This window comes from Protopterus annectens, chromosome 14.part0, assembly GCF_019279795.1.
Source record: "Protopterus annectens isolate FY-2018-M chromosome 14.part0, PAN1.0, whole genome shotgun sequence".
NCBI lineage: Eukaryota > Metazoa > Chordata > Ceratodontiformes > Protopteridae > Protopterus > Protopterus annectens.
This window is the reverse complement of record NC_056748.1, coordinates 307,526,815-307,554,814: the sequence shown is the minus strand read 5'-3', so window position 1 is coordinate 307,554,814 and position 28,000 is coordinate 307,526,815. Positions and strand designations below refer to the sequence as shown.

General features: G+C 41.1%; 1 protein-coding gene across 5 annotated transcripts in view; it reads right to left on the bottom strand.

The window, feature by feature from the left end:
* IKZF5 (IKAROS family zinc finger 5) overlaps positions 1-28,000 on the bottom strand; it is a 282,876-nt gene that overhangs the window by 167,431 nt on the left and 87,445 nt on the right. For all 5 annotated transcript variants that reach the window (XM_044056030.1, XM_044056026.1, XM_044056027.1 and 2 more), the window contains one exon: positions 6,648-6,815. In XM_044056030.1, the coding sequence (XP_043911965.1) occupies positions 6,648-6,786 (139 nt within the window). In that variant the 5' untranslated portion in view covers positions 6,787-6,815. The remainder of the gene's footprint in view (positions 1-6,647; positions 6,816-28,000) is intronic.

Sequence of the window (28,000 nt, the reverse complement as noted above, 5' to 3'; positions counted from 1 at the left end):
ATTCCAGTCCAACCACAACAAATAATATTTCTTGCCGAAAGCTGGATTATTTCCCTCAAATTTTTTAAACTCCATAACAGCAGTTTTAGGTGGAATATAAATACATTCCAGCATGATTCCCATCAATTGCCAGCAGCCCATTACTCCCAAAAATTTGCCATTATCATCTTTTTCCCTCTTCTACCAATTAATGTAAGTACTCTTTTCTTATTTTCCTGATATTCTGCAAAATATTCGTCATGAAATCATTCTTTATCAAATTCACATGCTCAGTTCTTTCCACATGCATCTCCTGTAGCATTGTTATTTGTTCTCTGCATTTCTTAATATAAAGTATTCTTTCATTTTTGTCTATACCTGTGATACCATTCACATTCCAAGACAATATGGAAATTGTCACCATTAAGGTAAGAAGTCATTATTCTCATATATTACATAAAGCAGCTTTTTAAAATGCCTATTTTCAGCTTTTGTTATATATGCACCCATTAATGTTGGCAGGGTAATCCTTTATACATTTTTTTTCTTAACATTGGAACCTATGTCACATTCTACAATATTTTTTTGTTTTAATAAAAACTCTCAATCAAAAAAAAACAAACACATTCCCAGAATACCCCATAACCTGTTAACTTAATACAAATCACATAACAGTGTACATCTTTAAATAATGAAGTCTAACCCTCCTTATAGGAGCATTATAGGAACATTTGTGCCAAACAGATAGCTGCTAACACAGGCCCTAGATAAACCTGACATTGAGGTTATCTACGCCATGATCCATGTTATTGCCTGTACTTCTACTTATAATTGGTGTTTATTATTTTTTTGTTTGCTTTATCTTTAACCCCCCCAATAAGAAAACAATCTGCATTCTTTCAGAAGTCATTAACTTTCAGCCTTGAAGAAACCAGTGTTCTGTCTTTTACTGCTCTATTATCAGCCTGTCTCCATGGAAATGCAAGAGAAAAAAAAAAAAGAAAGAAAAGTGTGGTACTCTGCTGCAGCCTGAAAGACGAGCTAAAACATTTATTGCTAAGGAAAACGTTTCACTATAGTCAGTGTTGTCATATTTATTGGTTTCCACTTAAAATTTATAAGATTAAGTCATAGATCTTAATCCGGACATTCACCTATACAAAACAGGAAACATATAAGCTCTAGACATATTATCTGCATACTTTTACACCTCATCCCCCTCTTTAACAACCCAAGATTACAGCTTATTATCTTAAATATGCTTCTGCTTACCTTTTATCTTTTTGCACTGCAATGCCTACATTTCTTAATACCAAAAAATGAAGAAAAAGGAGAAGAGAAAGAAAAAAGGCATCTGTTTACTTAAGTAACTTTATCACAGACAACAACTAAAAATACTTTACTATAAAATGTACAATTTATATTGGGAAAGTTTCACAGAAATACTGTTAAGAGCATAAATTGTTTTACTTACGGTTACCTTTTTTTTTCTTCTTCCCCTCAGAGTCCTTCCAAACATTAATGCGATGAAGTGAGGCAAATGCTTTTCATTCCCTCACAGGTTTAAAAAACTTAACAAAAGTCCACTCCTTCCACTTATTCTTATACAACCATATTTCACAAATGTGGCTCATGCTTTGCAGTCTCATGTTCATTCACTCATTTCTGTGTTGTTGGTCTTCTTCCTTTTCATCTCCATCTCCCAACTACAGATTCCAGTTCAATTTCAAGGTACTCCCAATTACTGTGGTCAACTTCTATGCTTTTTCCATTTCTCAAGTACTTTCCTTTGGAACACTGGAAAAGGTTTCAATGACAAAGTCTCTTTGTGTGCTTTATTATCAAAAGAATGAGAAGCACAGTTTCCTTCCTCTTGATGGCTTACTTTTTCTTTGAACAAACTTCTACATTTCCTCTTAAGACTATTCTGCATAAAAAAACTTCAATCCTCCAGGAAAAAAAAAACATTCTGAAGGCATCTGGATACAGCAGCTTGAATCACACACCTGCCTCTCAATACTTCCTGATTATTGGAACATTTTTTCTCTTTTGCCTGGTCTACAGTGAAGAGTCATTTCCACAAACACTCCGCTGTCTCCAACTTAATACTTTGCCTTTTTGTCAAATTTTTTCAGGGTCAACTCTTTCTACTGGTAGCTTGCATCTTTACCAACAAAGGTCGTGGCTGTTTTCCCATGGCTAGATTTGGAGCATTCACACTGTGTGCCCTTTCAATTAGCAGTTACTGCTATGGAATACCAGTCCAGTTGCTTATTCCTGCCTTTATAAACTACAGTCTATTCCTTGCAGTTTTTCTGGTACAGATTTTCCCTATGTGCTCTGTCCTCTACTTCTACAATTTTATGAAACATCTGTTCTTGAGCAGTCTCATATTTAGCCAGCCTTTTTTTTCGTTTTGACTTCTGATTTTTGCAAGTTTACCAGCTTATCTATTAAAAGCTTCTTCAATTTGTGTGTGAACTGGAGTGGCAGTGGAAAACTCCATCATGTGGTAGTGAATGCTGGTGTATAACTAGGAAGAAGACTAGGCTGCAACTGTCAGTATGTAAGCAGGGAAACTTTATAAGCTGATTACAGAGGAGGTTGTGGTTACACAATGTAGAACATAACTGTAGACAGTCTACAAATTCTTCACTATTCAGCCTTAAAGAGGCAGCCTTTAGTAATGTGCAAGAGTGATTTTAGTGGGACTATGTATGCAAATGTGAAGATTCGAAGGAATCGTAGGACGGGTCAAAGAACAGTGGTTGTTACATCAGTGGGTGAAAGCCTTCCTGTAAGTCTTAGCCAAATATCAGCTAAGCTTTAAGCCTGTTCTCTAATCTTTAGTCAAAGAAAACACTGACGTTGAGAAAATTCTTCAATAATAACAGCAAAGCTTTCGGGACTATACCCATCTTCAATACTACAAACATTTCAAAAAACAAAGCAGTTAAATTTAAATATAAGCCAAACCATCACATGATCGCAGCCAGCCAACCAAGCGGTGGAAGCAATTAAATGACAAAATTGGAATAAATAATTAAAAAAAAACAGTAAAAAACTTCAACTGTCCACTTATACAATAAAACAGTCCTGCACTTGCCACACACATTTTCATTTCCTACTGCCCCTATTTTAAAAAAAGGTGTGAATCTGATTTTTGGAATTCACACAAGCTGTTAGCAGGTTCTTGTGTGATCCTAAAGTAGCTTCTCTTCCTATTGCCCTGTATTAGGGAGGTGGGAATTAGTTCTGGAAGTTGCACAACCCTTGGTAAAGATGGTCTCTTTTGGTCAACATCTACATTGGTTTCACTTAATTCCCTGTTTTTAAATGGGGAAATTATTTCTGGAAGTGGCATTAAATGCTTCTTAGTAGGATTTGTCTCGGGTGACACTAAAATTGACTCTACACTTTTGTAATAAAAAAGGAAGAGAGTACTGCTCTCTCTGATGCACACTTACAGCCATTATTTAGTGCTACACTCCTATTACGGTGGCATTTAACCAGCAAGATTTTTCCCCTATACACCTGCAATATATTTTGCTGGAAAAGATTAAGTGTTTTCAAACTTTAATACAAAAAATATAATGAAAATTAGAGTTTGGTTGTACTTAATTTAGAAAAGGGAGCAGTATGTATGGGAAGCTTTTGGGAAACAGAAAGTGATGTTAGATTAAGAAAGTATAAATATGATGAATCAAGGGGTAGGTGAGGGTGGTGCTGGAGAGAAGAAGATCCCATCGCAGCAAAGATGACTTCATGACAGAGGCTGGTTAAACTTTAGTTAATCTATTTTATAGGACCAGGAAGGTGTCTATGTAACGGTTGAAAGAAGTCAAATGAAACAAAGCAATGAAATGCAGTCGAAGTTAACAAAACAGTGTTAGGACCAAGTAATGTCTAGCAAAACATGAACAAAAACAAATAAAGAAGGTAATCCTACCAATAGCAAAATACCTTTTTACAAAAGCCCAAGTAAAATGTGCAAAGTATCTCTGCATCAAATACTGACCAGGGAATCTGCCTAGTCAAACAAATGCTAATGCAAGCTACACACATGAAAACTGTTTTTTCTGCTACTGTAAATAAATCAGCCTACCTATCACTGCTTAAAGCACACAGTTTTTCTAGAAGGATGGAATCTGTGGAAGTATGATTAACAAACATGGTAGTTGTGCAGTTACCATAATGCTGGATCCTTTCATCGAGGTCCAACCAATACAACTAATGCGCCCTTGGGCCACGTGCTGGATCCAATCAAGCACAGCTAGTAGTGTAGCCACAAGCTCCTTTAAACTTTTCCTCTTATAATTCTCTATGCTAGTATTTCTCCTCAGATACAGTTTGCTGCCTGCTGCTTAGCGGATACTAAGAGCATCATAAAGGCCCTTTAGGTCTTCAGAAAAATTACAATTTGTAAAATTTGGAAGGGAGGGGGGGAATGCCATATTGGATGGACCTGGATGCAATGATCCAAAGTTATTTTAAGTAAACAACTACTGTATTCTTATCATCCGGTCTGCCTGATTTGACTAATAGGTCAGAATCCCATGCTGCTTATCAACCTGCATGGAATCCTGACAGGACACCCCAGAGGACAGTTGCTCAAAAGGAAGCCCGGGATCTGAATATATCTAGTTTATAATGTTTGGCAAAGGTGTGCAACATGGACCAGGTTGCTACAGCACAAGTTTCATCCACGGTAGAATTCATGAAGGCTGTGAATTTTGAGAGAGATCTTGCTGAATCAGCCTTCTAATTTGACTAGTAAGGTCTTGTCGTGAAAAGTCTACACAAAGGAAATGCAGTCAGATAGTCATCTGGACAATGAACTTTGCAAACCTTCTTCTCCAATTTGCTACAGGCAAAGGACACAAAAAGCCAAGCATCTTAGCCTTTAGTGTACATTAAGCATATGCAGAAGATATTCCCCTTTGTTGGAATGGTTTGTGAAGAAGACTGGTAAACTAATCAGTCGGTTTACATTGGTCTTGGATGATTCTTGTGAAAGATTAAGTAAGGAGGGTTGAATGGCAAGGCCTGCAACTCCAAGTAACTGCCACCAGAAATGAAATACAACTTTCCTGTGTAAATGATGGGAGAAGTTAGCCACCAGTCCCAATGAGCTCTGCACAACTGAGTGATGATGATCGGAAGTCTGGGACCATTGTACCCTGAACAGCCACTGGAGGACTTGCATGAAGATGTGAGTGAACAAAACCATAACAAATGTTGAAGCCATTAACCCTAGAAATAAGATTGCAGGTGGACAGCACTGACCCAACAGGCAGCAGACTGCTGTTCTGAAAGATTGTATCCTTTTTGGCAGTAGAGACACTATGCATTTTAACTAGATGGCATCCAATAAACAGCATGCATAGACTGAGATGAAGTTTTGATTTTTCATAGTTTACAGTGTTGCCCAAGGATAGGCAGAATTGAAGCAGGTAGTCTCTGACTACAGTAAGATATTCTCCTGTTATAGCTGCAAGAAGCCAATCATCCAAATATGAAAACATGCAAGTATCTCTGAAATGCAGAAGAGCAGAGACTTCTGCCATGTACCTGGTAAACTCCAGGGGGGCTGTAGGGAGGCCAAAGGGCAAGGCACTGAATTGGAAATGAATGGATCCTAGATGAAAGTGTAGAAATCTTCCAGATGACTTGTCAACAATTACAATGGGATCTGAGCAAGCTGGAGTTATATTAGACTGTACCACTGTTACTGGACAAGATGTAAGATCAAACCTTGGAACCTGTGGATCCAACAAAAGGCTGTCATCTGCTTTCCTCTTTTTTTTTTTTTTTTTATTCTAAATCCCGGCTCTCATCTCCATTTTTGTTTCTTTCTTTGTGCTTTTCTTTGCAATTTTCCTTTCGTTTTTTTTTTTTTTCTTGCTATAAGGGTCTGGAAGAAAGAATCCATTGAGAATCACCTTATTTTTGTGATCTGCCAATGATTGAGGACTGAGCGCCTTGCAGACTGAGGTGCGCTGGGATGGAATTTTAAGGCTATACTTTACACTTAGGGGAAAAAAAACCTTTCATCACAGTGCTCAACTGTAGCGTAAGCCAAGCACTTAGACTGTTACAATGATACAATATGCATCAGTAGAACACTGCACAGGTGAAGAAAACAGTCACAATAAGATTCTTTTTTAAAGCTGACAAGGGAAGAGTATGTGGGGTCAGTAGGCCTCCCATTTACATGATGCGAGAAGGAACAGAAAATAACGAAGTAACAGTGTTAATAAAAGATAGATAAAAGGAGCTTCAATGTTGTTCAGAAAATACTCTTAGCAAAATAGCGATAACAGCACAATGAAATGATAATTCCCACAAAAGAAGGCCGAGCACTTAGCAGCAGCAGCAGCAGATGTTCATTCACGATGGAGGCAAACAAGATCTGAAGAAAAATGTTACATTAGGGGATTATGGGTAGGAAAAGTTTAAAGGAGTTTGAGGCTAGAGCATTAGTTATGCCAGAATGGAATAGACAAACTGCTTCAGAATCTATTAGTCGGATCGGACAAACAGGATAGCAAGTAACCAGCATTTATACAGCCAACACGAAATCCAGATTTCCATCTTCTGTCGCTGTCAGGATGCAAATTGAGCATCTCTGAATATTGATGTAATGTTTTAATCTGTTATCTTCTTACCACTATGCATTGTTTCGGCTTCTTTATCACTGCTTACAGATCCAGAAATCATGTTGACATGGTGTGTTTGCTGAGTAAGATATTCTTGAAAATCCTTTACAAAATCCAGAGGCTCTGGTTTCTTCTCACCCATATTCATAGATACTACTCACAAATGACACACTGGTCCTATAAAAAGGTAAAGAAAAAAAAAAATAAATGAATTGCAGTGAAGTGTATAGTACTTACAGTCTGAGAACAAGAAACTTTATTTGCTTACCTCATATTATATATATATATATATATATATATATACATATATATACATATATATATACATATATATATATATATACATATATATATATATATACATACACACACACACACACACACACACACACACACACACACACACACACACACACACACACACACACACACACACACACACACACACACACACACACATATATGGGTCTAGTGTATAAGCTCGAGTGCACACAATCACATAATATCGAATGGGGAAATCTCGATCCGAGTTGCACAAAACCACAGTAACTCGAAACCACATAAAACAGAAAGCAGAAAATCACGAACCTATCACAGCAGCAGTGCTCCCTGTGTTTTCCTTTAAATTTCGTGCAGTCATCACAGATGCCGTATTCAGCTACGGCTACTTACTATGGCGGATGAACGCAGAAATGCTCCCGGTGTGCTGGGGGAAGTGTATAAAACATCTAAATCGCAGAAGGGTAAGGCTGTACTCATAGTGGAAGGGTACATTTACAATTTAGAAAAAATGGGTAAAACCCGTAAATACTGGTGTTGTAGATATAAAAAAGGTGCGTCTTGCAGAGGCAGAGCTATCATGGAGGTAGTCAGTATGGGTGAGGAATTAGTCAAGTCTGCTCCTCACAACCATTCTGGGGAGCCTGAGGAAGTGGAGAAATATGCAGTGCCACAGTATGAAGCAGAGAGCTGCCCTACCTAGGGATTCACCTTGTCTCATAGTTGACGATGCAGTTGCATCTTCTTCACTTGACTTCACTCCCACATTCCCTAGCAGGAAAGCACTTTTATAGTGTGAGTACATAGAGTTAGAATGCAGCAAAGGGGTAGTAAATTATGTTCCATGTTAGGTTTGTTAGAAATACAAATTGAGGATTTTCCTTTAAAAGAAGGAATGCTACTAGACAGGAAATTGTGTGATGCTAGCAATTATTCAATAGTTGTGGTATTAACAACTATTCAAAACTTGAAAGATATGTGCATAAGTTAAATCTGGCTTATTGAAGGAACATACCTCTCCAGGGGAACTCAATGTCGACAACTGTATACCATACATCCGTTGTTAAAGTACAAAGCATACTCTAAAAGTGCCCCATTAGTATACTGTTTGTTGAGTAAAAAGTCTCTCCGCTGCTATAATTACATGTGGCAGTGTTTGTTTGAAATGCGTGCTGCTGAACAGTCGGAATGTGATATTTCCTATTTGCTCTCTGACTTTGAAATTGCAGCCATAAAAAGTATTAAGTTGAATGTTAGAAACGTGATTTGTAAAGGGCATTTCTTCCACTTTGGTAGAAATATATGGTGAAAGGTACAGTCTAAAGGTTTAGGTGCATTATACAACTCTAATATGCAGTTTCAATTGGCAGTTAAACAGTTAGCAGCATTAGCATTTCTGGAAGAAAAGGATGTCATAAAAACATTTATTCAGCTTAGGGAGAGCTTTCCTCCTGATGGCAGGGAGTTATTGAAGTACTTTGCTGAGTGGTATTTGTATGGTAATCCCCGGAGGTTTAGCACCCGGTCTACAACCTCTGTAAGATTCCCATCTTTGCTTCCCATGACGTTTTGGAATGTTAGCATTCTGAATGACTTAGGCTTACCTCGCACACAGAATTGTGTGGAAGCTTGGCACCGGAGGTTCAAATGTTTGACTGGGAAGCACATTTGTGATGTCTTTACTGTAGTTTCTGCAAATGTTAGAGAGCAGAATCGGGCAGATGAAATCAGATGTCATCTCTGTACAGCCTGTCCTCAGTCTCCCAAAAAATGTAGCTTGCTGAGAAGGCAAAAGCAGCTCCAAACCATATTTGAGAACAAGGGAACATATGATAGTGTACATTTTGTTCGGGCAATAGCTACTCTACAGATGTAATGGGGAAGTTCATGATTTAAGTTTAGGTGACGGTGATTATTCACTTTATTTCAATGTCTTTAGGTGTAGTTTGTGCTGTATACTAGAATGGACTGTTTTCACTTTATGGTGATTTCCTTTTGCGGGTGTGGCACTTGGGTAGCACTGCAATCATCTGCCTTAGTGAAATGTGATATTTCGTGGTTTGTTATTTTGCAATTAAGTGCAAATGGGACTTCGCTGTTTACTGCTCGAGATTTCCCCATTCGATATTGTGTGCACTCGAGCTTATACACTAGACACACACATACATATATATATACACACACACACACACACACACACACACACACACACACACACACACACACACACACACACACACACACACACACACGAAAAAAAGTACAAGCAGCACATAAATTCCCTTTTTCAGTAGGCATAAGACAGAACTATATTATATTTGTTATACTGTTCGTTTATAACAAACGACCATGAAAAAAGTTAATTTATTGTGCATGAGACTATGCTCTTGGAACACTGGTTACAAAAGCCTTCTAGAAAAAGACTAAAGAAATGCTAAAGTGACTTAAGTAGCAATTGACAGGCACAGCCAATACTCCAGTTATATACAGTAATAATGATGAATGCATATGCGTTGCCTAATTGACTGCTTACCAATATTGAAAATATCACATCCTCAATCACCATAAAGTGTCACTTAAATGTGTAGCTGTAAATAATTTACGTTTATCATTTTGGCCCCTCTGCACACATACCACCACTGTACTTCTACATGAAGTATCTCATCATTCATTTCCTTTCATAGCCACCACTTGGCCCAAGTGACAGATCTATGTAACATCTAGTTTTCCCTTGGCAATACAAGGAGTTATGTATGATTTGAAAAAGTACACTTATTTTAACAAACATGCAAGAATCACAGGACTACATTAAGTAATAAATAAAACCAACATAGTTACTGCAACTGAATGATCTTAGCCCACCTCAAAGTTCAGTATTAAAACAGGGACCAAAGTTTATGGCAAATATTTTTCCTGCTTACAATAAAATGATTGCTAGCTTTCAGAGAATGTTGAAAATTATTTATTAGCATTTATATTTTCTGTTTTAAATACACAAGTACACAGCAGCTGAAGTTTTGTATTCTTCTGAAATGAATGACTTGGAATATAGGGATAAGAAAGAGAATTCCTGTGATTAAACTTTTTGGAATATTGCCAACAGCCTCAATTATTCTGATTGGGATTGACTTTTGCATTTTCCCAGAAATTTTCACACCTGACCTTTTATTTTCTAATTCCCAAGTTAGTTTAAACGAATATGTTCCCCCTCTCATTTTACTCTCCCACACCCAGAAGCTTTCTACACAGTGAGGAACAGGTAAATTAAACATACAAAAGAGAAAAGAACAAACAAAACCAATGTAGCTTGACTAAGGTCAAACACTTTTCCAAAGGTTAAGCAGAAATTTCATTAAGCAATTTAACAAAACAGATTTGAAAAGAGGCACATTAACTCACCTCCTAGCCATCAAGACTCTCCAGCCAGTCCCATATCAGCCCCATCTTTCTCTTTTGGAATGAGAGCCAGGCAATTTACTCTCAGGCCAGGGTGAGAGCACTATAGCCCATATGCCTACCTTTGGAGGCAACATTCAGGAAACTATCATGAGTCATCAGGCTACCAGCCTCATGAAGGTCTCCTCCCTCCCCCCATCAAACTCCCTTCCTAGAGCAGCTGATGGCTATAGTCAAGCCAGTGCCATAGAAGCCCCTCATTTAGGCACTTTAAAATGATCTCCTGGCTTAATGTGCAACATCAGCCATATGGACCCAAAAGATGCAAACTGCAAACTTTTAAGTACTCCTGTTGAGGAAGTGATGCATACAGTCACAATGACTCCCTCCTTCCCAGGATGGGTATGCCGGCTTCAACTGTTCACACCCTCTCCCTCAACATTAAGCAAACAGAACTTGCTACTAATATAAAATGCTGTTTCCAAATGACTCACAATACTACTACTAGACTGATACTGGTTCATTTTGTTATTTAAGATAAAAAAAAAAATCACTTTAAAAAACTAAGCCAGCAGTTTCCCTTGGTGGTCTAAAGACACATTTTGTTTCTCAGCGATACTCAGGTAGGGTGCAACAAAATGGAAAGTTTACAAAAAGTTAATTTGGTAGCTGAATTACAAAAGAAAATTTTAAACCCTTTTCTAAGTAACAAGGTTTGACACTGACCAACAATTCGAGACCAAATGTTATATTTACACCACTACAGGCATCAGGTAACCTCCCCTACTGTTTTCAATATGTGTCATAAGACTGTCAGCATCGAACTGAGCTACCACCAACTCAAGCAGATGGGACCTCTGTTTAACGAGTTTCACAATTTCTTTTTTTTTTATTTAAATCATGGTTTAGTTTTCACAAGGGATGGAGTCCGGCACTTCTGCTGGAAAGCCCAACTGATCACAATACATATTTGTACTATCCAATTAGACTGTCAGCCAAACAGTTCTATATAACTGGTCATCAAGTTTTTATAATATGTCTGTATTCAAATGGTCTGCTCATACCTTGGATACTGTAATAATAGCAAGTAACAGCTATATACAAAATGTGACAATCATTGTCTGGAAAACTAATCTGACAGTATTGTATAAATGTAATCAGAAAGTAATCTACAAATGCCAAGCCACTGCTAATATTTAAACGTTGGCCACTGGAGAAAAGTCCTAGCATAGACTGCTCCATATCTAGAGGGAAAAAAAATGCCCCCCGGCTCCAAAAGACTAGCTCTCAGTGAGCTGGTCTTTTGCAATCTAGCTCCCTGGTGTAAGCTTGTTTACAGAGAGGCCTTACACCAAAGTAAATCACTTAAAATGACAGCAAGTCTTTTGGAATCTAGTCCTTAGCTTTTGTTACTTGGTAAAGATATAAAAGAAGAGCAAATTGTTATCTTTACAAAAATTCTAAAGTCTGTCTCTTTCTAAGTCACAAAGTACCCAGAACCGTGGAAAAATGGTCCCTGCCTTTGTCTGAAAGTGTCTTGCTTAGGTGAGAAAGTGCAGTTGTGTACACATCATAAATGTAGATGTTCGAGGTATACACTGTTGCAGTCATTACATTTGGGTTACCTGCTTGCAGGTAGCCCTCAGCCAGCCTGATTAACAAAGTCTTGGGTCCTGCGTTGGATGCTGTCTCTTCTTCCATGACATCAGGTAGTCAGCCAGGGGTATAAAGCATGCAGCCAACACCATTACATCAGTTTTTCTTGCCCCAGATGTCAGGTGTCCCCATAATGGGAAGCAATTATATGCAAGGTTATGCCTCCAATAAAAATCAAATACACCAGAAAGCTTAAATACAGCAAACAAGAAAAAAGGTATAGCCAATAGAAGTCAGGGGGCTGGAGGGACTGCAACAGTGAATACACTTGAACATCTGCATTTATAGTAAGTGTACATAACTGTACTATGTCCTTCATGTTTCACTGTTGCAGTCATTACATTTGGGTGGATTGCCAAAGCTAAGGAAGGGAGGAGGCAGTTAGACAGCATTAGGACCAGCTATTAAGCCCTGCAAGACTGCAGTGGCAAAACCAGCTCTGGATTTAGAAAAAATAGGCAAGTGGTAATGCTTGGTGAAGGTATGTACAGAGCTCCAGGCAGCAGCTTCTAGGATGTCCCTGGTAGGGACACCTCTGAGAAAGGCTGTTGAAGTAGATGCAGCCCTGGTGGAATGTGATCTTATCCCCTGTGGGGTAGGTTTTCCAGGGTGCTTATAGCAGAAATTAATGCAATGGCCTATCCACTTAGAAATGGTTTGCTTTGAAATGGTCTTCCCCTATGCCCCTGCAGCAAAGGCAACTAGCAGCTGTTCAGTTTTCCTGAGAGGCTTAGTCCTATCCAAATAAAATCTAAGTTGTCTGTGCACATCCAGAGAGTGCAGTATTCATTCTCCTTTGTTCTGTGGATTAGAAAAGCAGGTTGGCAAATTAATGGGACTGATTAAGGGCCACACTGGATACCAACTTGGGCATAAAGGAAGGATTGGTCCTGAGGGACACCCTGTTTGCATGGAAGATGATGAAGGGCTCCACTGCCATAAGGGTCTGTAATTCAGACACTGTTCTTGCTGAAGTGATGGCTAGAAGGAAGGCTGTTTTCCAAGAAAGGAATTTCAACTCTGCAGTTGCAGCTGGCTCAAAAGGAGGAAGAGTGAGCTTTTCCAATACTAAGTTAAGGTCCCGGGCTGGAGTGGGGGATCTCCTGGGTGGCCAAATGTTTGGCCCCTCTGAGGAATTGCTTCAGCAGGGGGTGAGAGAAGAGGGGTGGCTCAGTATTACAATGTGATGAAATGGCTGAGGCATGAATTTTAATAGATGAGAAGGAAAGGCCCTTGTGGAGCATCTCTGTTAAGTACTGAAGAATATGCGGTAAGCTGGGCACTGTTGTGCCCATCCCCTGAGTCTGGCTCCCGGAACAGTATCTTTTCCACTTTTCAGCATAGGATTTTCTAGTACTAGGCCTCCTTGGCTCCAGAATGACATCCAACACTTGCTTACTGAGGGATGGCACTGGAGAGCTCAGGTAATTAGCCAGGCTGCAAGGTTCAGGGGTTGAAGCTGGGGGTGCAGAATCTGACCCTCCTGCTAAGACAGCAGGGAATGGATCTGAGGCAGGTGCCATGGTTCCAGCAGTGACATACTGTGCAAGAGGGGGGTACCAGTGTTGGCGTGGCCAGTCTGGTGCAATGAGGATTGTCCTTGGTTTGTCCTGTTTGATCTTTAGCAGAACTTTCGAGAGGAGAGGCAGAGGGGGAAAGGCATAAACTGAGAGGCTTTCCCAGGTGAAGGACAGGGCATCCACATTCCAAGCTTGTCTGTGGGGAGTCCTAGTGCAGAATTTGTCCAATTGGTAGTTCTGAGGGGAGCCAAACAGGTCTATCTTTGGGCTCCCCCATTTGTTCATCAAAATGTTGAATATCTTTGGTTCCAGTTTCCACTCGTGTGGGTCCATGAGACTTCTGCTTAGGTCATGTGCCAGTGAATTTAGCTTGCCTGGCAGGAATTGAGCTTGTAGGTGCACTTGGTAGCTCAAGGCTGTGTTCCACAGAGCCATGGGTAGTCCACAAAGAGGGTACGAGTAGGTTCCCCCCTGCTTGTTTATGTACCACATAAACAGTGGTGTTGTCTGTCTTTACCAATAATTGTCCTGGAAGAATGTGGTCCTTGAAGGCTGTCAGAGAATTCTGTACAGCTAACATTTCTTTTTGATTGATATACAGGTGCATTTGACCCTGGTTCCATTTGCCCTGAATGCACTGCCCTGCCAAATGAGCCCCCCCATGCATAGTCTGATGTGTCTGTTAGGGTTTGGGTGGCAGGGGGTAGAGTGAATGACAGTCCCTTGTTGTGGTGGCACCAAAGGAACTCTGTCTTTATTCAAGGAATGATGGGAATCATTGATTCCAGGTCCTAAGAATGTTGACACCATAGGCTTTTTAGATACCATTGTAGTTTCCTCATATGCAGTCTTGCATATGGAATTAGTAGAATGCAAGAGTCCATGAACCCCAGGGCTTGCAGTATTTTCCTTGCAGACAGCAGGGTCTTTGTGGCCAGTAGTTTGAAGAAGGCTGTCAAATAAAAGTACAGTTGTGTACACTTACCATAAATGTAGATGTTCAAGTGTATACACTGTTGCAGTCATTACATTTGGGTTATCCTGCTGGCAGGATGCCCTCAATCGGCCTGAATTCCAAAGTCTTGGGTCCTGCGTCGGTTGCTGTCGCCTCTTCCCTGACGTCAGGTCGTCAGGGGTATAAAAGATGCAGCCGACACCATTTTATTTGTTTTTTCTTGCCCCAGATGTCAGGTGGCCCCAAAAGGGTAGGCTAAAATAGGTAAATAAAACATACATGCACCAAAATAAGTTTTACCTTCATCTATAAGCAAATACACCATCTAGGTTGTATAGATTAGAGAAGTAAAGATATGTTCCAGCAAAAATAAGGGGGATGGCGGCGGGTGGGTAACCTGGACTGCAACAGTGAATACACTCGAACATCTACATTTATGGTAAGTGTACACAACTGTACTATGTTCTTCGTGTTTCACTGTTGCAGTCATTACATTTGGGTTGAGTCCCAAAGCTATGGTTGGGGGGCTGAAGCTAAACAGTATTAGGAGCGGCTATGAGGCCCTGCAGAACTGCAGTGGCAAAGCCTGCCCTGGATTCAGAGTAAAGAGGCAGATTGTAATGTTTTGTAAAGGTATGCACTGAACTCCAAGTAGCAGCCTCCAAAATGTCTTTGGTTGGTACTCCCCTTAGAAAGGCTGCAGAAGTGGCTGCAGCTCTGGCTGAATGTGGCCTAATGTCCTTAGGCACTGGTTTGCCATGTTGTGAGTAGCAGAAATGAATGCAGTGACCTATCCACTTTGAAACAGTCTGCTTGGAGATAGCCTTTCCTTGTGATGCTGTGGCATATGCCGCTAGTAATTGCTCTGTCTTTCTGAAAACTTTAGTTTTGTCCAAGTAGAATCTAAGTTGTCTGTGTATGTCCAAAGAATGCAGAATTTTCTCCCCTTGTTCTGTAGATTTGGATATAAGGTTGGCAAATGAATTGCTTGGTTAAGGGCTACACTGGATACCACCTTAGGCATAAATGTAGGGTTTGTTCTCAGAGGAACCCTGTCTGGATAGAAAATGATAAAAGGGTTCCAACAGCCATGACAGCCTGTAGCTCTGAAACTCGTCTTGCAGAAGTTATTGCTAGGAGCAGAGCTGTTTTCCAAGATAAGACCTTTATGTCCGCAGTAGCAGCTGGCTCAAAAGGAGGTAGGGTGAGTTTTTCCAAGACATAATTGAGGTCCCATGCAGGTGTTGGCGTTTTCCTTGGTGGCCTTAAGTTTTTGGCTCCTTTGAGGTACTGCCTTAATAAAGGATAAGAAAAGAGTGGTGGCTCTGTATTGTAATGAGCCAAAATGGCAGAGGCATGGATTTTAATTGATGAAAAAGATAGGCCTTTGTACAGCGTCTCAGTTAAATATTGCAAAATCTGAGGAATATTTGGGACAGCTGTATCAGTTCCTTGAGCTTGGTTTCAAGTGCAAAATCTCTTCCATTTCCCAGCATAGGATTTTCTAGTACTAGGCCTTCTGGCTTCTAAAATGACATCCATCACAGCTTTACTGAGAGGTGTGGTTTGTATGGCTACATTATCCATCATGCTGCCAGGTTTAGGGTCCTGAGTTGGCTGTGCAGAATCTGATTGTTTTGCTTGGTCAGTAGATGAGGTATTTGAGGTAAGGTCCAGGCTGGGCATTGGGACAAGGTCCTTAAGATCGGATACCATTACTGGCATGGCCAGTCTGGGGCAATCAGAATCATTTTTGGTTTCTCCTGCCTCACCTTTAGGAGTACTTTGGGGAGGAGAGGCAGTGGAGAAAAGGCATATACTGATAGGTTTGTCCAGTTGAAAGATAAGGTGTCCACTTTCCAAGCTTGTCTGTGATAAGTCCTTGTGCAGAATCTTCTTAGTGGATTGTTTTGAGGGGAGGCAAACAGATCTATGTCCGGGCGTCCCCATTCCATTGTTATCATGCTGAAGACTTGTGGATCCAGGTGCCACTCATGGGGATCCATGAGGTTTCTGCTTAGTTTTTCTGCCAGAGTATTTTCCTTTCCTGGCAGGAATTGTGCTTGCAGATGAACTTGGTAAGTCAATGCTGTGTCCCATAAAGCCATGGCTAGTCTGCATAGGGGGTAAGAATGAGTTCCCCCTGTTTGTTTATGTACCACATGACTGTAGTGTTGTCTGTCTTTATCAGTAGTTGTCCCGGATGAAGTAGGTCCTTGAAGACTGTCAGGGCATTTTGAACAGCTAGCATCTCTTTTTGATTGATATGTAGATGCTTTTGGTTTATGGACCAGGTGCTCTGAATGCCTCTTCCTGCCATGTGAGCCATCCAGGCATAATCTGATGCATCCGTCGTTAGGCTCTGTCTGGCTGGGGGTAGTGAGAATGGCTGTCCCTTGTTTTGGTGACAAGCCTTTGCCCACCATCAAAAATCCTGTTGCAGGCAGGGTATTAGAGTAATCATTGTTTCCAGACTGTGGAAATGTTGTGTCCAGATACTTTTTAGGTACCACTGAATTTTCCTCATATGCAGTCTTGCATATGGAATTAGTAAGATGCAGGATGCCATGAAGCCCAAAGCCTGCAGAATTTTTCTTGCAGATAACTGGGCCTTTGTTGGCATTTCCTTGAAATAGGTAGTCAGTTGCCATTGTTTGTCTGGAGTGAGATAAGCCATCTGGGCAGTTGTATTTAAGCTTGCACCCAGGAATATTATCTCTTGAGAGGGTACTAGTTTTGATTTCATTTTGTTGACTGTGTACCCTAGGCATGTTAAAAGTCTCATCACAAAGGTCAGATGCTGTAGTAGAATGTCCTTGTTCTCTGCTTGTATGAGACAGTCGTCCAAGTAAGGATATATTTGTATTCCTCGTTGTCTGCAGTAAGCAATTACTGGTGCCAGGCACTTTGTGAAGACCCTGGGTGCAGTAGATAAGCCAAAGGGCAGTGCAGAAAATTGGTAATGCTTTGAGCCAGCCTTAAATCTGAGGTATCTTCTGCATGATTGTCTGATTGGGACATGCAGGTATGCCTCGTTTAGGTCTAAAGCCATGAGCCAAGTCTTGCTGCCCAGCATGGGCAGAAGCTGCTGTAAGGTCAACATATTGAATTTTGGTATATCCAGGAAAGTGTTTAGAATACATAGGTCCATGCTTTGTCCTTTCTGGGTACCAAGAACAGTCTTGAGTAAAATCCTTGTTCCTGCTCTTGCTGTGGCACTTGTTGAATTGCCCTCATGTCCATGAGAGCAGCGACTTGTTTTTGAGCCTCTGCCAATTGATTTTTTGGCAGGTCCGGCCAACCGTTTGCCCTTGGCAGGGTATGGAAATGAAACTTGTAGCCTTGTGACACTATGTCTAGAACCCATTTGTCCTGGGTTATAATGTGCCAATTTTGAGAAAAAAGTGCTAGTCTTCCCCCTAAGGGTGCTGCCAGAAGATAAGTGCTTGGTGCAGGCAGGGGGAAGTCATTGGGACTGTTTCCTATATGATTGTGATTTGTCTTCTCCACCTTTGGAGGTAGAGGCACTCTACTGCTTAGACCTGTAGGAACCTTCCAGCTGTGATCTGCCTCTAGGGCATCTGGATCTGCCCCTATGAGGTCTGTCTGAGACTGGAAAGGACCAATTATTTGTAGGCCAGTGTCTGCTAAATCTAGATGGCTGTACCTGTAAGAAATCCTTGACCGTTTGCATAGATTTAGCTTTGTCCTCCATTTTCTTTAACACCTCTTCTGCCTTAACACCAAACAAGGTATCATGTTGTAAAGGAGCATCTAATAATTTTGCTTTAACATGGTCAGGCAGATTTTGTTCCTTTAAACAAGCATGCCTCCTAATGACAGAACCCGTAACAGCGGCCCTGCAGGAGGCCTCCAGAGAATCGAACCCACATTGCAAAGTATGCTTTCCAAATTGTTCATCTGCATGCAATAAATCCTGCATTTCTTTGTTTTCTGCACATTCAGAATTTGCCATCATTTTCTGTTTAAGCAGTGTCATGCTACACTGCTGACATTTGAGCATATGAAACTGGCAATTTAAAGCCCTTATAGCCAAAGTAGCAGATGTGTAAATCTTTTTTCCCCATCTCTCCAGTGCCCTAGAATCCCTGTCAGAGGGGGTAGGGTTTTTTGCAGTAGAAGCCTTGACCCCTTTCGGACCCTGTGAAATAGTTTCTGGGTCTGCAGTAGGGTTTTTGAAAAGGAATTTACGAGAATCAGGGACCCTGTAGTATCTGTCCGGCTTAACAGGAGCTGGAGGTAGAGAGTCAGGGGTCAGACTAGACTCCAAGAACACATCACTTACAAAGTCTAACACAGGTGGAACAGCTAGAGGCCTATGTTGAGGTAGTAAAAGGAAGTCTCTGAGCCTTTTCTTAGATTCTGAAAAATCTTGGCTCTCCCAGTGGAAGTGCTGCCACATGGTATGCAAGGTTTCCCCAAAAGAGTAGTCCTCAGGAGGAGAAGCTGAAGGAATTGACTCTTCAGCATCAGAATCCTAATACGAGGGAAGATAATATTCCTAATCAGAAGAAATGGAAACCTGATCTGAATATTCAAAGTCTGTCTCTTGCCTAGGCCTTTTATCAGGAGGGGGATGGGAACCCCTGATCAAGGTAATTAAGCCTTCGGCCATTTTGAGCATCTGATTTTTGGGCATGGAGGCCTGTCTTTATGGCTGGTGAACTTGTTTCTTTGCCTTTAAAGGTGTTTTAGCCTTTGAAGTTGGTTTAATATATAATTGTTTGGGTTTGAAAACACCCTCGGAAGCCGATACCTGCTCAGCGGCTCTGGACCCATCTGAGGGAATAATCTCCGAGGCTCCAATACCTTGAGTTTCCAGCAGCCTGGCCGACTCCACGTGGGGTCGGTAGCGGCCTGCGACTCTAAAGTAGCGGGCATCAGGGGCTGCGAAAGCACCTCACTGAGGACAGGCGAACCGGCGACTTGCTTAGGAGAAGCTTCGTCGTCGGTTTTGGATCTCGGTTGCCTGTCTTTTTCTTTTCGTTTTTTTGTGAACTCCGGTAGTCGGATGGCTATCTGACGACATTATAGAATTAAATCTTCGCCCAAAATAGCTTAATGCAAAATTGTACCGATGCTTAATAGTGCGTTGGTTAAATCTAGCACAAAACTGACAACTAGCAACGTCATGGTCAGGGCCTAGGCAAGCAATTCAATAAGAATGAAAGTCCTTATGAGGTATTTGCTTCCCACAAGAAATACAATTATTAACTTTTTCTGACATCGGTCTGGAGCAAGAAAAAAGTTTCCCCAATGGGGTACTTAGCTTTTAATGAAGACTTTGGATCTGAAACTTGAACATGAAAATCTCAGGAGTCGGCCGACCGGCACTTGCGAACTGCTTCTGCTTCGGGCACTGCGCGGCAAGAAAGACTAAATAAAATGGCGTCGGCTGCATCTTTTATACCCCTGACAACCTGACGTCAGGAAAGAGGTGACAGCAACCGACGCAGGACCCAAGACTTTGGAATTCAGGCCGACTGAGGGCAACCTGTCAGCAGGATAACCCAAATGTAATGACTGCAACAGTGAAACACGAAGAACATCTTGTTTCTCTGGCATGAGGTAGGCCATTTGGGAAGTTGTCTTCAAGTTTGCTCGCATGAATACAATTTGTTGGCAGGGTACTAGGTGAGATTTCTTTTCGTTTATGGTGTACCCCAGTGAGGTTAGCAGTTTCTTTACAAATGCCAGAAGATTTAATAGTATGTCCTGGCTTTCTGCCTGAATTAAACAATCGTCCGGGTATGGGTATATCTGAATATTTATTTGCCTGCAGAATGCAATGACTGGAGCTAGGCACTTTGTGAATACCCTGGACGCAGCAGATAAGCCAAAGGGCAGTGCAGAGAACTGATAGTGCATGTAGCCTGCTCTGAAGTGTAAGTATTTTCTGCAAGATTCCCCTACTGGAATGTGCAGGTAAGCTTCTTTTAAGTCCAGTGTTACCAACCAGGCATTTTTGCCTAGCATGGGAAGCAGCTGATGAAGTGTTAGCATTTTGAATTTTGGGATTACCAAAAAGGTATTTTTTAATAGAGAGGTCCAGGATAGGATGCCAGTTGTCTTTTGTGGGTACCAGGAAAAGTCTTGAGTAAAAATCTTGTCCCCATTCCTCTGCTGGGACAGGATGAATAGCCCTGATACTTAGAAGCGAAGTGGAATCTGTATCCTTGGGAAACTATATTTAAAACCCATTTATCTTGGGTAATGAGTTCCCAGTTTTTTGCATGCAGGGCAATCTTTCCCCCTAAGGGAGCAGGCAGTTGAGCAGGACTTGGAAGGTTTAAGGTTAAGTCATTGTGACAGTTTACCATGGGGGGGTGTCTTATTACTTCCAGCTTTGGAAGTGGGAGCCCCCCACTGCTTAGGCCTGTGAGTACCTTGAGACTGTAGCCTAGGTGGTCTGCTGTTCCTGGGCTTGGACTGAGAAGGCCTGGAAGAGACAGGAAAGGACCAATTCTTAGAAGGGCAATGCCTACTAAATCTGGGAGGCTGTACTTGCAGGAAATCTTTAACAGTTTGCATAGATTTTGCTTTTTCCTCCATTTTTTTAAGTACTTCTTCTGCTTTGTTGCCAAACAGGTGGTCTTGGTTTAAGGAAGCATCCAGTAATTTAGCTTTAACATTATCTGGCAAATTTTGCTCCTTAAGCCAAGCATGCCTTCTAAGAACAGACCCAGTGACAGCAGCCCTGCAAGATGCTTCTAAAGAGTCAAAACCACATTGCAAAGTATGTTTACCAACTTGTTCAGCAAAATGCATTAACTCATGTAATTCTTTATTTTCAGCACAGTCAGGAATCAACATAATTTTCTGTTCAAGTAGTCCAGTAATATGCTGCTGATACTTATGAAACTGACGGTTTAAGGCCCTACTGGCCAAAGTAGCAGAAGTGTATACCTTCTTATCCCATCTGTCCAAGGCCCTGGAATCTCTATCAGAGGGGGTAGGGTTTTTGGCAGTAGTAGCCTTAATGTTTTTGGGTTCTTGTGAAATGGTCTCTTGGTCTGCAGTAGGATTCTTAGAGAGGAACTTGTGAGAGTCAGGTACTCTGTAATACCTGTCAGGTTTCCTGGGAGCAGGAGGTAAAGTGTCTGGAGCCAGGCTAGATTCCAAGAAGGCATCATCTACAATGTTCAGTACTGGAGGGATAGCTAAAGGTCTGTGTTGAGGTGGGAGTAAGAATTCCCTAAGTCTCTTTTTAGAGTCAGAGTAATCCTGGCTTTCCCAGCGGAAATGCTCCCTAAGAGGGTGCAAAGTTTCACCAAAAGAAAAATCTTCTGGAGGGGAAGCAGAGGGTATGGAGTCCTCTGCATCAGAATCCTCATAGGTAGATAAGGGCAAATCCTGGTCATCAGAAGAAACAGAAATTTCAGAATCCTGATCAGAAGGAAAATCAGTTTTAGGTCTCTTAGAGGGAGAAGGCTGGCTTCCCCTAATCAGAGTAATACGGTTTGGACATCAGTTTTCTAGGCATGGGTCAAGTTTTAGGCCTTGAAGAAGAAGATGGCGTCGGTTTGAAATGCAAGGCAATAGGCCTGAATACACCCTTAGAAGCCGGTGCCAGCACAGTGGCTCCGGACCCATCCAAGGTAGAGACATCCGCAGGTTCCATAGTCGAAGAAGCATCTTGCGGCATACCGGACTCCAAATGGGTCTCAGTAGAGGCCTGCGAATCAGAAGTAGCAGGTATCAGGGGCTGCGAAAGCACCTCACTGAGTACCGGTGAACTGGCGGCTAGCTTAACAGAAGCATCATCGGCAGCTTTGGACCTATGTGGTCTGTCTCTGTCTTTATCTTTACTTTTTTTGGAATGTCAGTAGTCGGATGGCTTACAGAAGCCATTTCTGGATAATTAAACAGAGTACCGAAATAGTTTGATGCAAAAATGAACTAACGAAGAATAGTTTGAGGATTGAATAAGGCACAAAACTGACAGCGAGGGACGTTGTAGTCTGGGCCTAAGCAAGGAATGCAGCACGGATGAAAATCTTTATGAGGCATTTGCTTTCCACAAGTAATATAATTGTTAACTTTTACTGACATTGGTTTAGAGCAAGAAAAAGGATTCCCAACGGGGTACTTAGCTTTTTTGAAGACTTTGGTTCTGAAACTCGAAAACGAAAATTTCAGGAGTCGACCGACCGGCACTTGCAAACTGCTTCTGCTTCGAGCACCACGCGGCAAGAAAGACTGATGTAATGGCATTGGCTGCATGCTTTATACCCCTGACTACCTGACGTCATGGAAGAAAAAGTCAGCATCCAACGCAGGACCCAAGACTTTGATAATCAGGCTGGCTGAGGGCTACCTGCAGGCAGATAACCCAAATGTAATGACTGCAATAGTGAAACACGAAGAACATCAAACAATAGCATGGGACAACCATTTAAATAGTCATTTTTGCAACTGGCTGCCCCATTTGCTTACCTTCATAGGAGAGAAGTAGCTGATCAGCACTCCTGAAGGTGTTAAATCTTGTCAATGTAGTATCGGAGTTCCCCAAGGAAACCCAGAATATGTGAAATTCTTTCTCCCCTATAATTTGGGTTTGGAAAGACAACGGGGAGATAATAACTTGGGTTAAGTAAACTAAAGAAAAATTTGTTCTCAAAATAATCCTATCTTTGGAATAAATAAGACAGAAATAACTCACCATAAGAGCTTGTAACTCAGTAACTCTCTGTGTAGAGGCCAGTTTAATATGTAATAATTGTTCCAAGATAAAAACTTCAACTCTGCTAATTGAGGTGGTTTCAAGGAAAACAGTGCAAGTTTTCTCAACACCAAATTAGGATCCCAAGGAGGCACCAGAGTTTTAGGTAGGTGGCTATACTATATAAAAATCCTTTTCAAAAACTGCTTAACCTGAGGTAGGGTACAAAAGGGGCATCTTGGAGCAGACCAGCAGATATGGCCAACAGGTGAATCTCGACATATAACAGAGACCACAAAACAACTCGCACAAAGGGACAGAGGCATCTGGGCCTTGAAAGAGGTCCTAGTTCTAGGAATGGCACCAACTAGAAAATATCACTTGTCCATCTGGGATTTTCTAGTAGCAGGTTTCACTGCCTCCTTTAATACCTGTTGCACATTCTCAGAAATCTGTCAGCCAGGCAGTCAACTGAAAAAGTTGAAGGTTGGGGTTTACCAAACTGTCCCAGTCCTGTGAATAAGTCCATTTTGTGAGGAAGCTTGTGGTAATTGCCTTTGTCCATATTCAAAAGAAGGGAGAACCACAGAACCACTGTAGCCGGAGCCAAAAGAGAATCACAATTATCTCTGGGGAGTCCTTCTGAATCTTTGAGAGAAACAACTGATAGCAGAGAAAAGGGTGGAAATTTCTAGTTTAAAAAAAAAAAAATTCCTGCCCAAGGCACTGAAAAGGCAACTGACTTCCAGGTCTAAAATAAGGAATTCTGCAGCAGGATTTCTTTAACTGTCTGTTGCAGCTGGATGCAAACAGATCTACTTGAAACTTCATCTGAGATGGACAAATTCCTGGAAGACCCCATGGATTCAACTGACTTTCAAGAGCATATTGCTTAGCTTGTCTGCAGTGATGTACTACTCTGACAGAATGTAGCGAATCTGTCAATGAAGGTGGGGAAAGTTGGAGCTGGTTACCCTCTGCTTATGTACCACGTCTCTGTGTTTGTAGTCTGTCAATAGTAGCAGCAGGACTGGCATTAACAGGTAGCTCAGAAAATAGAAAACAGCCATCTCCTAACCACTTATGTGCTTTATATTGTCTGGCTTATTCCAGAATGCCTTGACTTCCCACTCCTGGATGGAGCTCTCAATGTCTGATGCATCTGTGGGTAAAGACTAAGTATCTCCTGGAAACATACTACTGAATTTGATATACATTTCACATAAGAAGAGGAAAAAGTCATGCAATCTCCCATTTAAAAGTAATTAAAAAAAGTCACTTGACAGTAAATAGAAATACTTTTTCAGTGAAATATTAATTTTAGAACTATAACTTATCTGCAGAGCCCTGGAATAGCATTAGACAACTGATCCTCGAAAGTCTACAAGAGGACCATTCCATGGCGTTGATAAAGCTCAGAAGGACTTGGCACCTAAACTCAACTTTTTAGTCAGCTACACTTGAGCTGACTAATGGTTTGGGCATGTGGAAGGTGCCCTGAAGCTCTGGAAGCTGGCCAGCTGTTACATCAATAGCAGGATATAACCCATATAGCTAAGGCTATGGCAGCATTGATCCATGTGATAAACATAGTGGTGTTACAAAGAAAGACAGACTGAGATGTACTGTAGCAATGCCAGTGTGGGAAGAGGAAATACACTTGAGTGGGAATACAGTCCAATTGTTTGCTGGAAATAACCCATCTCTTGGCAGGACCTTAGTCTCTTAATGAAATTCCCTGCCATTGCATTCTGAACCGAAACAGCTTTATCCTTTCATTACCTTTAAGGATTTCAGTACACAAAGGAACAAATAATATATCTTTATTCAGGAAAGCATACAAAAACTCAGCTTTGACATCTTTTGGGAAAATCTGAGAATGTAGCTAGACAATTCTTCTCATGACTAATCCATGGTAATTGTTCTAGAATGACCATCAGAACAACCAGACAAAAAAAAGGAACTGTGCATATGGGGTTGTTATATATTTTAACATGCAAAAGGTGCAAATAAGTCATCCTTAAAAAGACTGTCCATATAAGATGAATAGATAGAGAAACATACAGTTGTGTAAAATCTTAATATCCCAGTAGACATCCTTCTCTTTACCCAAGATATCTCCTTTCTAATTTTTCCAAGTCTTTTGGGGTTTCTAATACCATGATGGGAATGGACCCCATTCCTAAGTCAAAGTACGATTAAAGTTCATGAAATTAGTATTGTTTCACTCTGATGTTAGCCAAAAGTACTATTCGCAGCACCCACAATGTGCCCAGCAATGACTCCAGCAATTCATACGGTGTTACATGAATTGGTAACATATCTAAATACGATTGTAAATTCTTTTTTATAAGACCAGTTGCTCCTACTACTGGAACTGTCTGGGTATCTTTCTTTCACATGGCTGTTGTTTCTGCCTGCAGATCAGGTTATTTTATGACTTTGTGTCTCTTTGTACGCAAGACACTGTAGTCACTGTGTGTGGTGATTTCAATGATCAATGCTACTTTTGTCTTCTTTTCTTCGACCACTATATCCGGTTTCCTAGCATCTATCTTTAGAACTGTTGGTACTGGGTGATGCCATGTGATATACACTTCATCATTTTCTATGATTCTTTGTGGCGCATCTTTCCAGTGTTTTTCAGCCACTTCGATACCATAATGTTTGCACAATTTCCAGTGTAACAGTATTGCCACATAATTATGCCTTTCAGTATACAGTCCCTCTGCCATTAGTGCGTCGCAACCAGCAACAAGGTGTGTGACTGTTTCCAATTCGGTTTTACAAAACCTACATATGTCTGTTTCTCCCACATGTTCAATGGACTTTGTAAACCAGTGTGTACATAGCCCACTAACTTGGGCTGCCAATATTAACCTTTCATTTTTTTGATGTGAATCCACCTCTCCTTAACCATTCCTGCGTTTGTTCCTAATCAACACAAGGCTATTCCAGACGTTTTCTATACTTGCAACTATATTTATGCTTTTACCACATTTCTTGCCTTATTTGGCCCTTCATCTTATATTCTTTCTTTTGTTTTTTTAGCACATTCAGTTGCTGCCTGGTTTTTATCTACTTCTGGTTTGATTTCCATTCCTGCTCGACGCCGATATGCTTCTGCTAAATTAAGCAGAGATGTTATCTTAGATTTATTCTTCTCATGTTTCAAAACTTTCACTACATTTAAATCCTGTGAGGTCAGCAGATATGTATGGAGTCCCACGACTGCAGATCTACACATGTAATCACTTTGAAGGAGGCCCATCCCTCCTTTGGAATGGGGAATATATAATCTTGGTATACACTGATTTTTATAAATCATTTGGTGAGCAACTTGGTGGGTTATTTCCTGCTAAGGATAGCCCGATGTCCAGCCAGTATACCAAAGCCTTTAGTTCTTATAGCCATCATACTTCACATCTGCTCCTTGCTCAAGGTGTAGGGCATAAAGGTCACATACAGACACACACTCAGAACTGAATAAGCCCCAGGAGGAACTGAATGCCCTTAGGGACAAAGATAATATGTGCTTCCAGAAGGAGAAAAAGAAGAAGAGGAAAATGAGCTCCTCAGCCACGACAGCAAGAAAAATATGGGGCAAGAGGTAGAACAGATGAGGTAGGTGGGAGGGAGTGAATACTGCAACAGTGAAAGAGAAGGACATCTACTGTTATGTTAAGATTCTACACAACTGTACTAGGCCCTTCCACATCACTGTTGCAATATTCTTCACCTACTGGACCTAAGGGAGAGTACAATAGCCCAACAGTAAGCCTGGGAGGAGGAAGGCCCAGAACAGCCCTCTACAAACCCATGCAGGATAGCCCTGGCAAAGCCTGCCTTAGCTCCGGAAAATAAATCCAACTCGTAATGTTTAGTGAAAGTATGATCAGAGGACCAAGTAGCAGCCTCAAGGATGGAACTGTATCCAGACCCTTGGAAAAAAGCACCAGAGGGGGCAACCACTCTAGAAGAATGCACCTTCACCAACAAGGAAAGACGTTTGCCATGAAATGAGTAACAAAAAGAAATTATCTTAGAAATCCAGGAGGAGATGGTTTGCTTAGAGACATCCAAACTCAAAGTCCTGGGATGAATGGAAACAAAAAGCTGTTCAGATATGTGAATAACTTTAGTTTTATCCCAATAATATCTGAGCTGTCTATGCAAATCCAAAGTGTGAAGAACCTTCTTACTCGCCAACTAAGAGTAGGAAAAAAGGAAGCAAGATGAATAGACTGATTAAGGGATAACTCATTGACTACCTTAGACATAAAACAAGGATTAGTATGAAGAGACACCATGTCTCTCTGGAAAACTAAGAAAGAAGGAACGACCATGAGAGTCTGAAGTTCAGACACTCTCTTGGCAGAAGTGAAGGCCAAAAGAATATCAGTCTTTCAAGCACAATGTTGTAAGGAAACTGAAGAAGCAGGCTCAAAAGGAGCCTGAGTCAATTTATCAATCCTTTAAGAATTTTAAGAATTGCTTGACCTCAAATCTGGAGGCCAGAGGAGGAGTCAAGGGCAGACAAGCAGAAACTGCTGAGAGGTGAGCTTAAACTGAAGAGCAATGCCAACCCAGCATGGAGCAGATCACACCAATGAGCAAGAACCAGAGGAACCTCCACTGACAGTGGATCCTGAAGGACAGAGAGGCATCAAACATAAAATCACTTCCATATGGACACATACAATTTCCTGGTAGTGGGTTTCTTAGCCTCCTGCAAAATCCAAAGCATGTCCTCAGAAAAAAGGTGCCTGAAAGGGATCAAAACCCTATCAACCACAGCATCAGTCAAAAAGTGGACAACTGAGGATGGATGAGAGATCCCTTGTTTTGTGTGAAAAGATCCACCTGGTAAGGT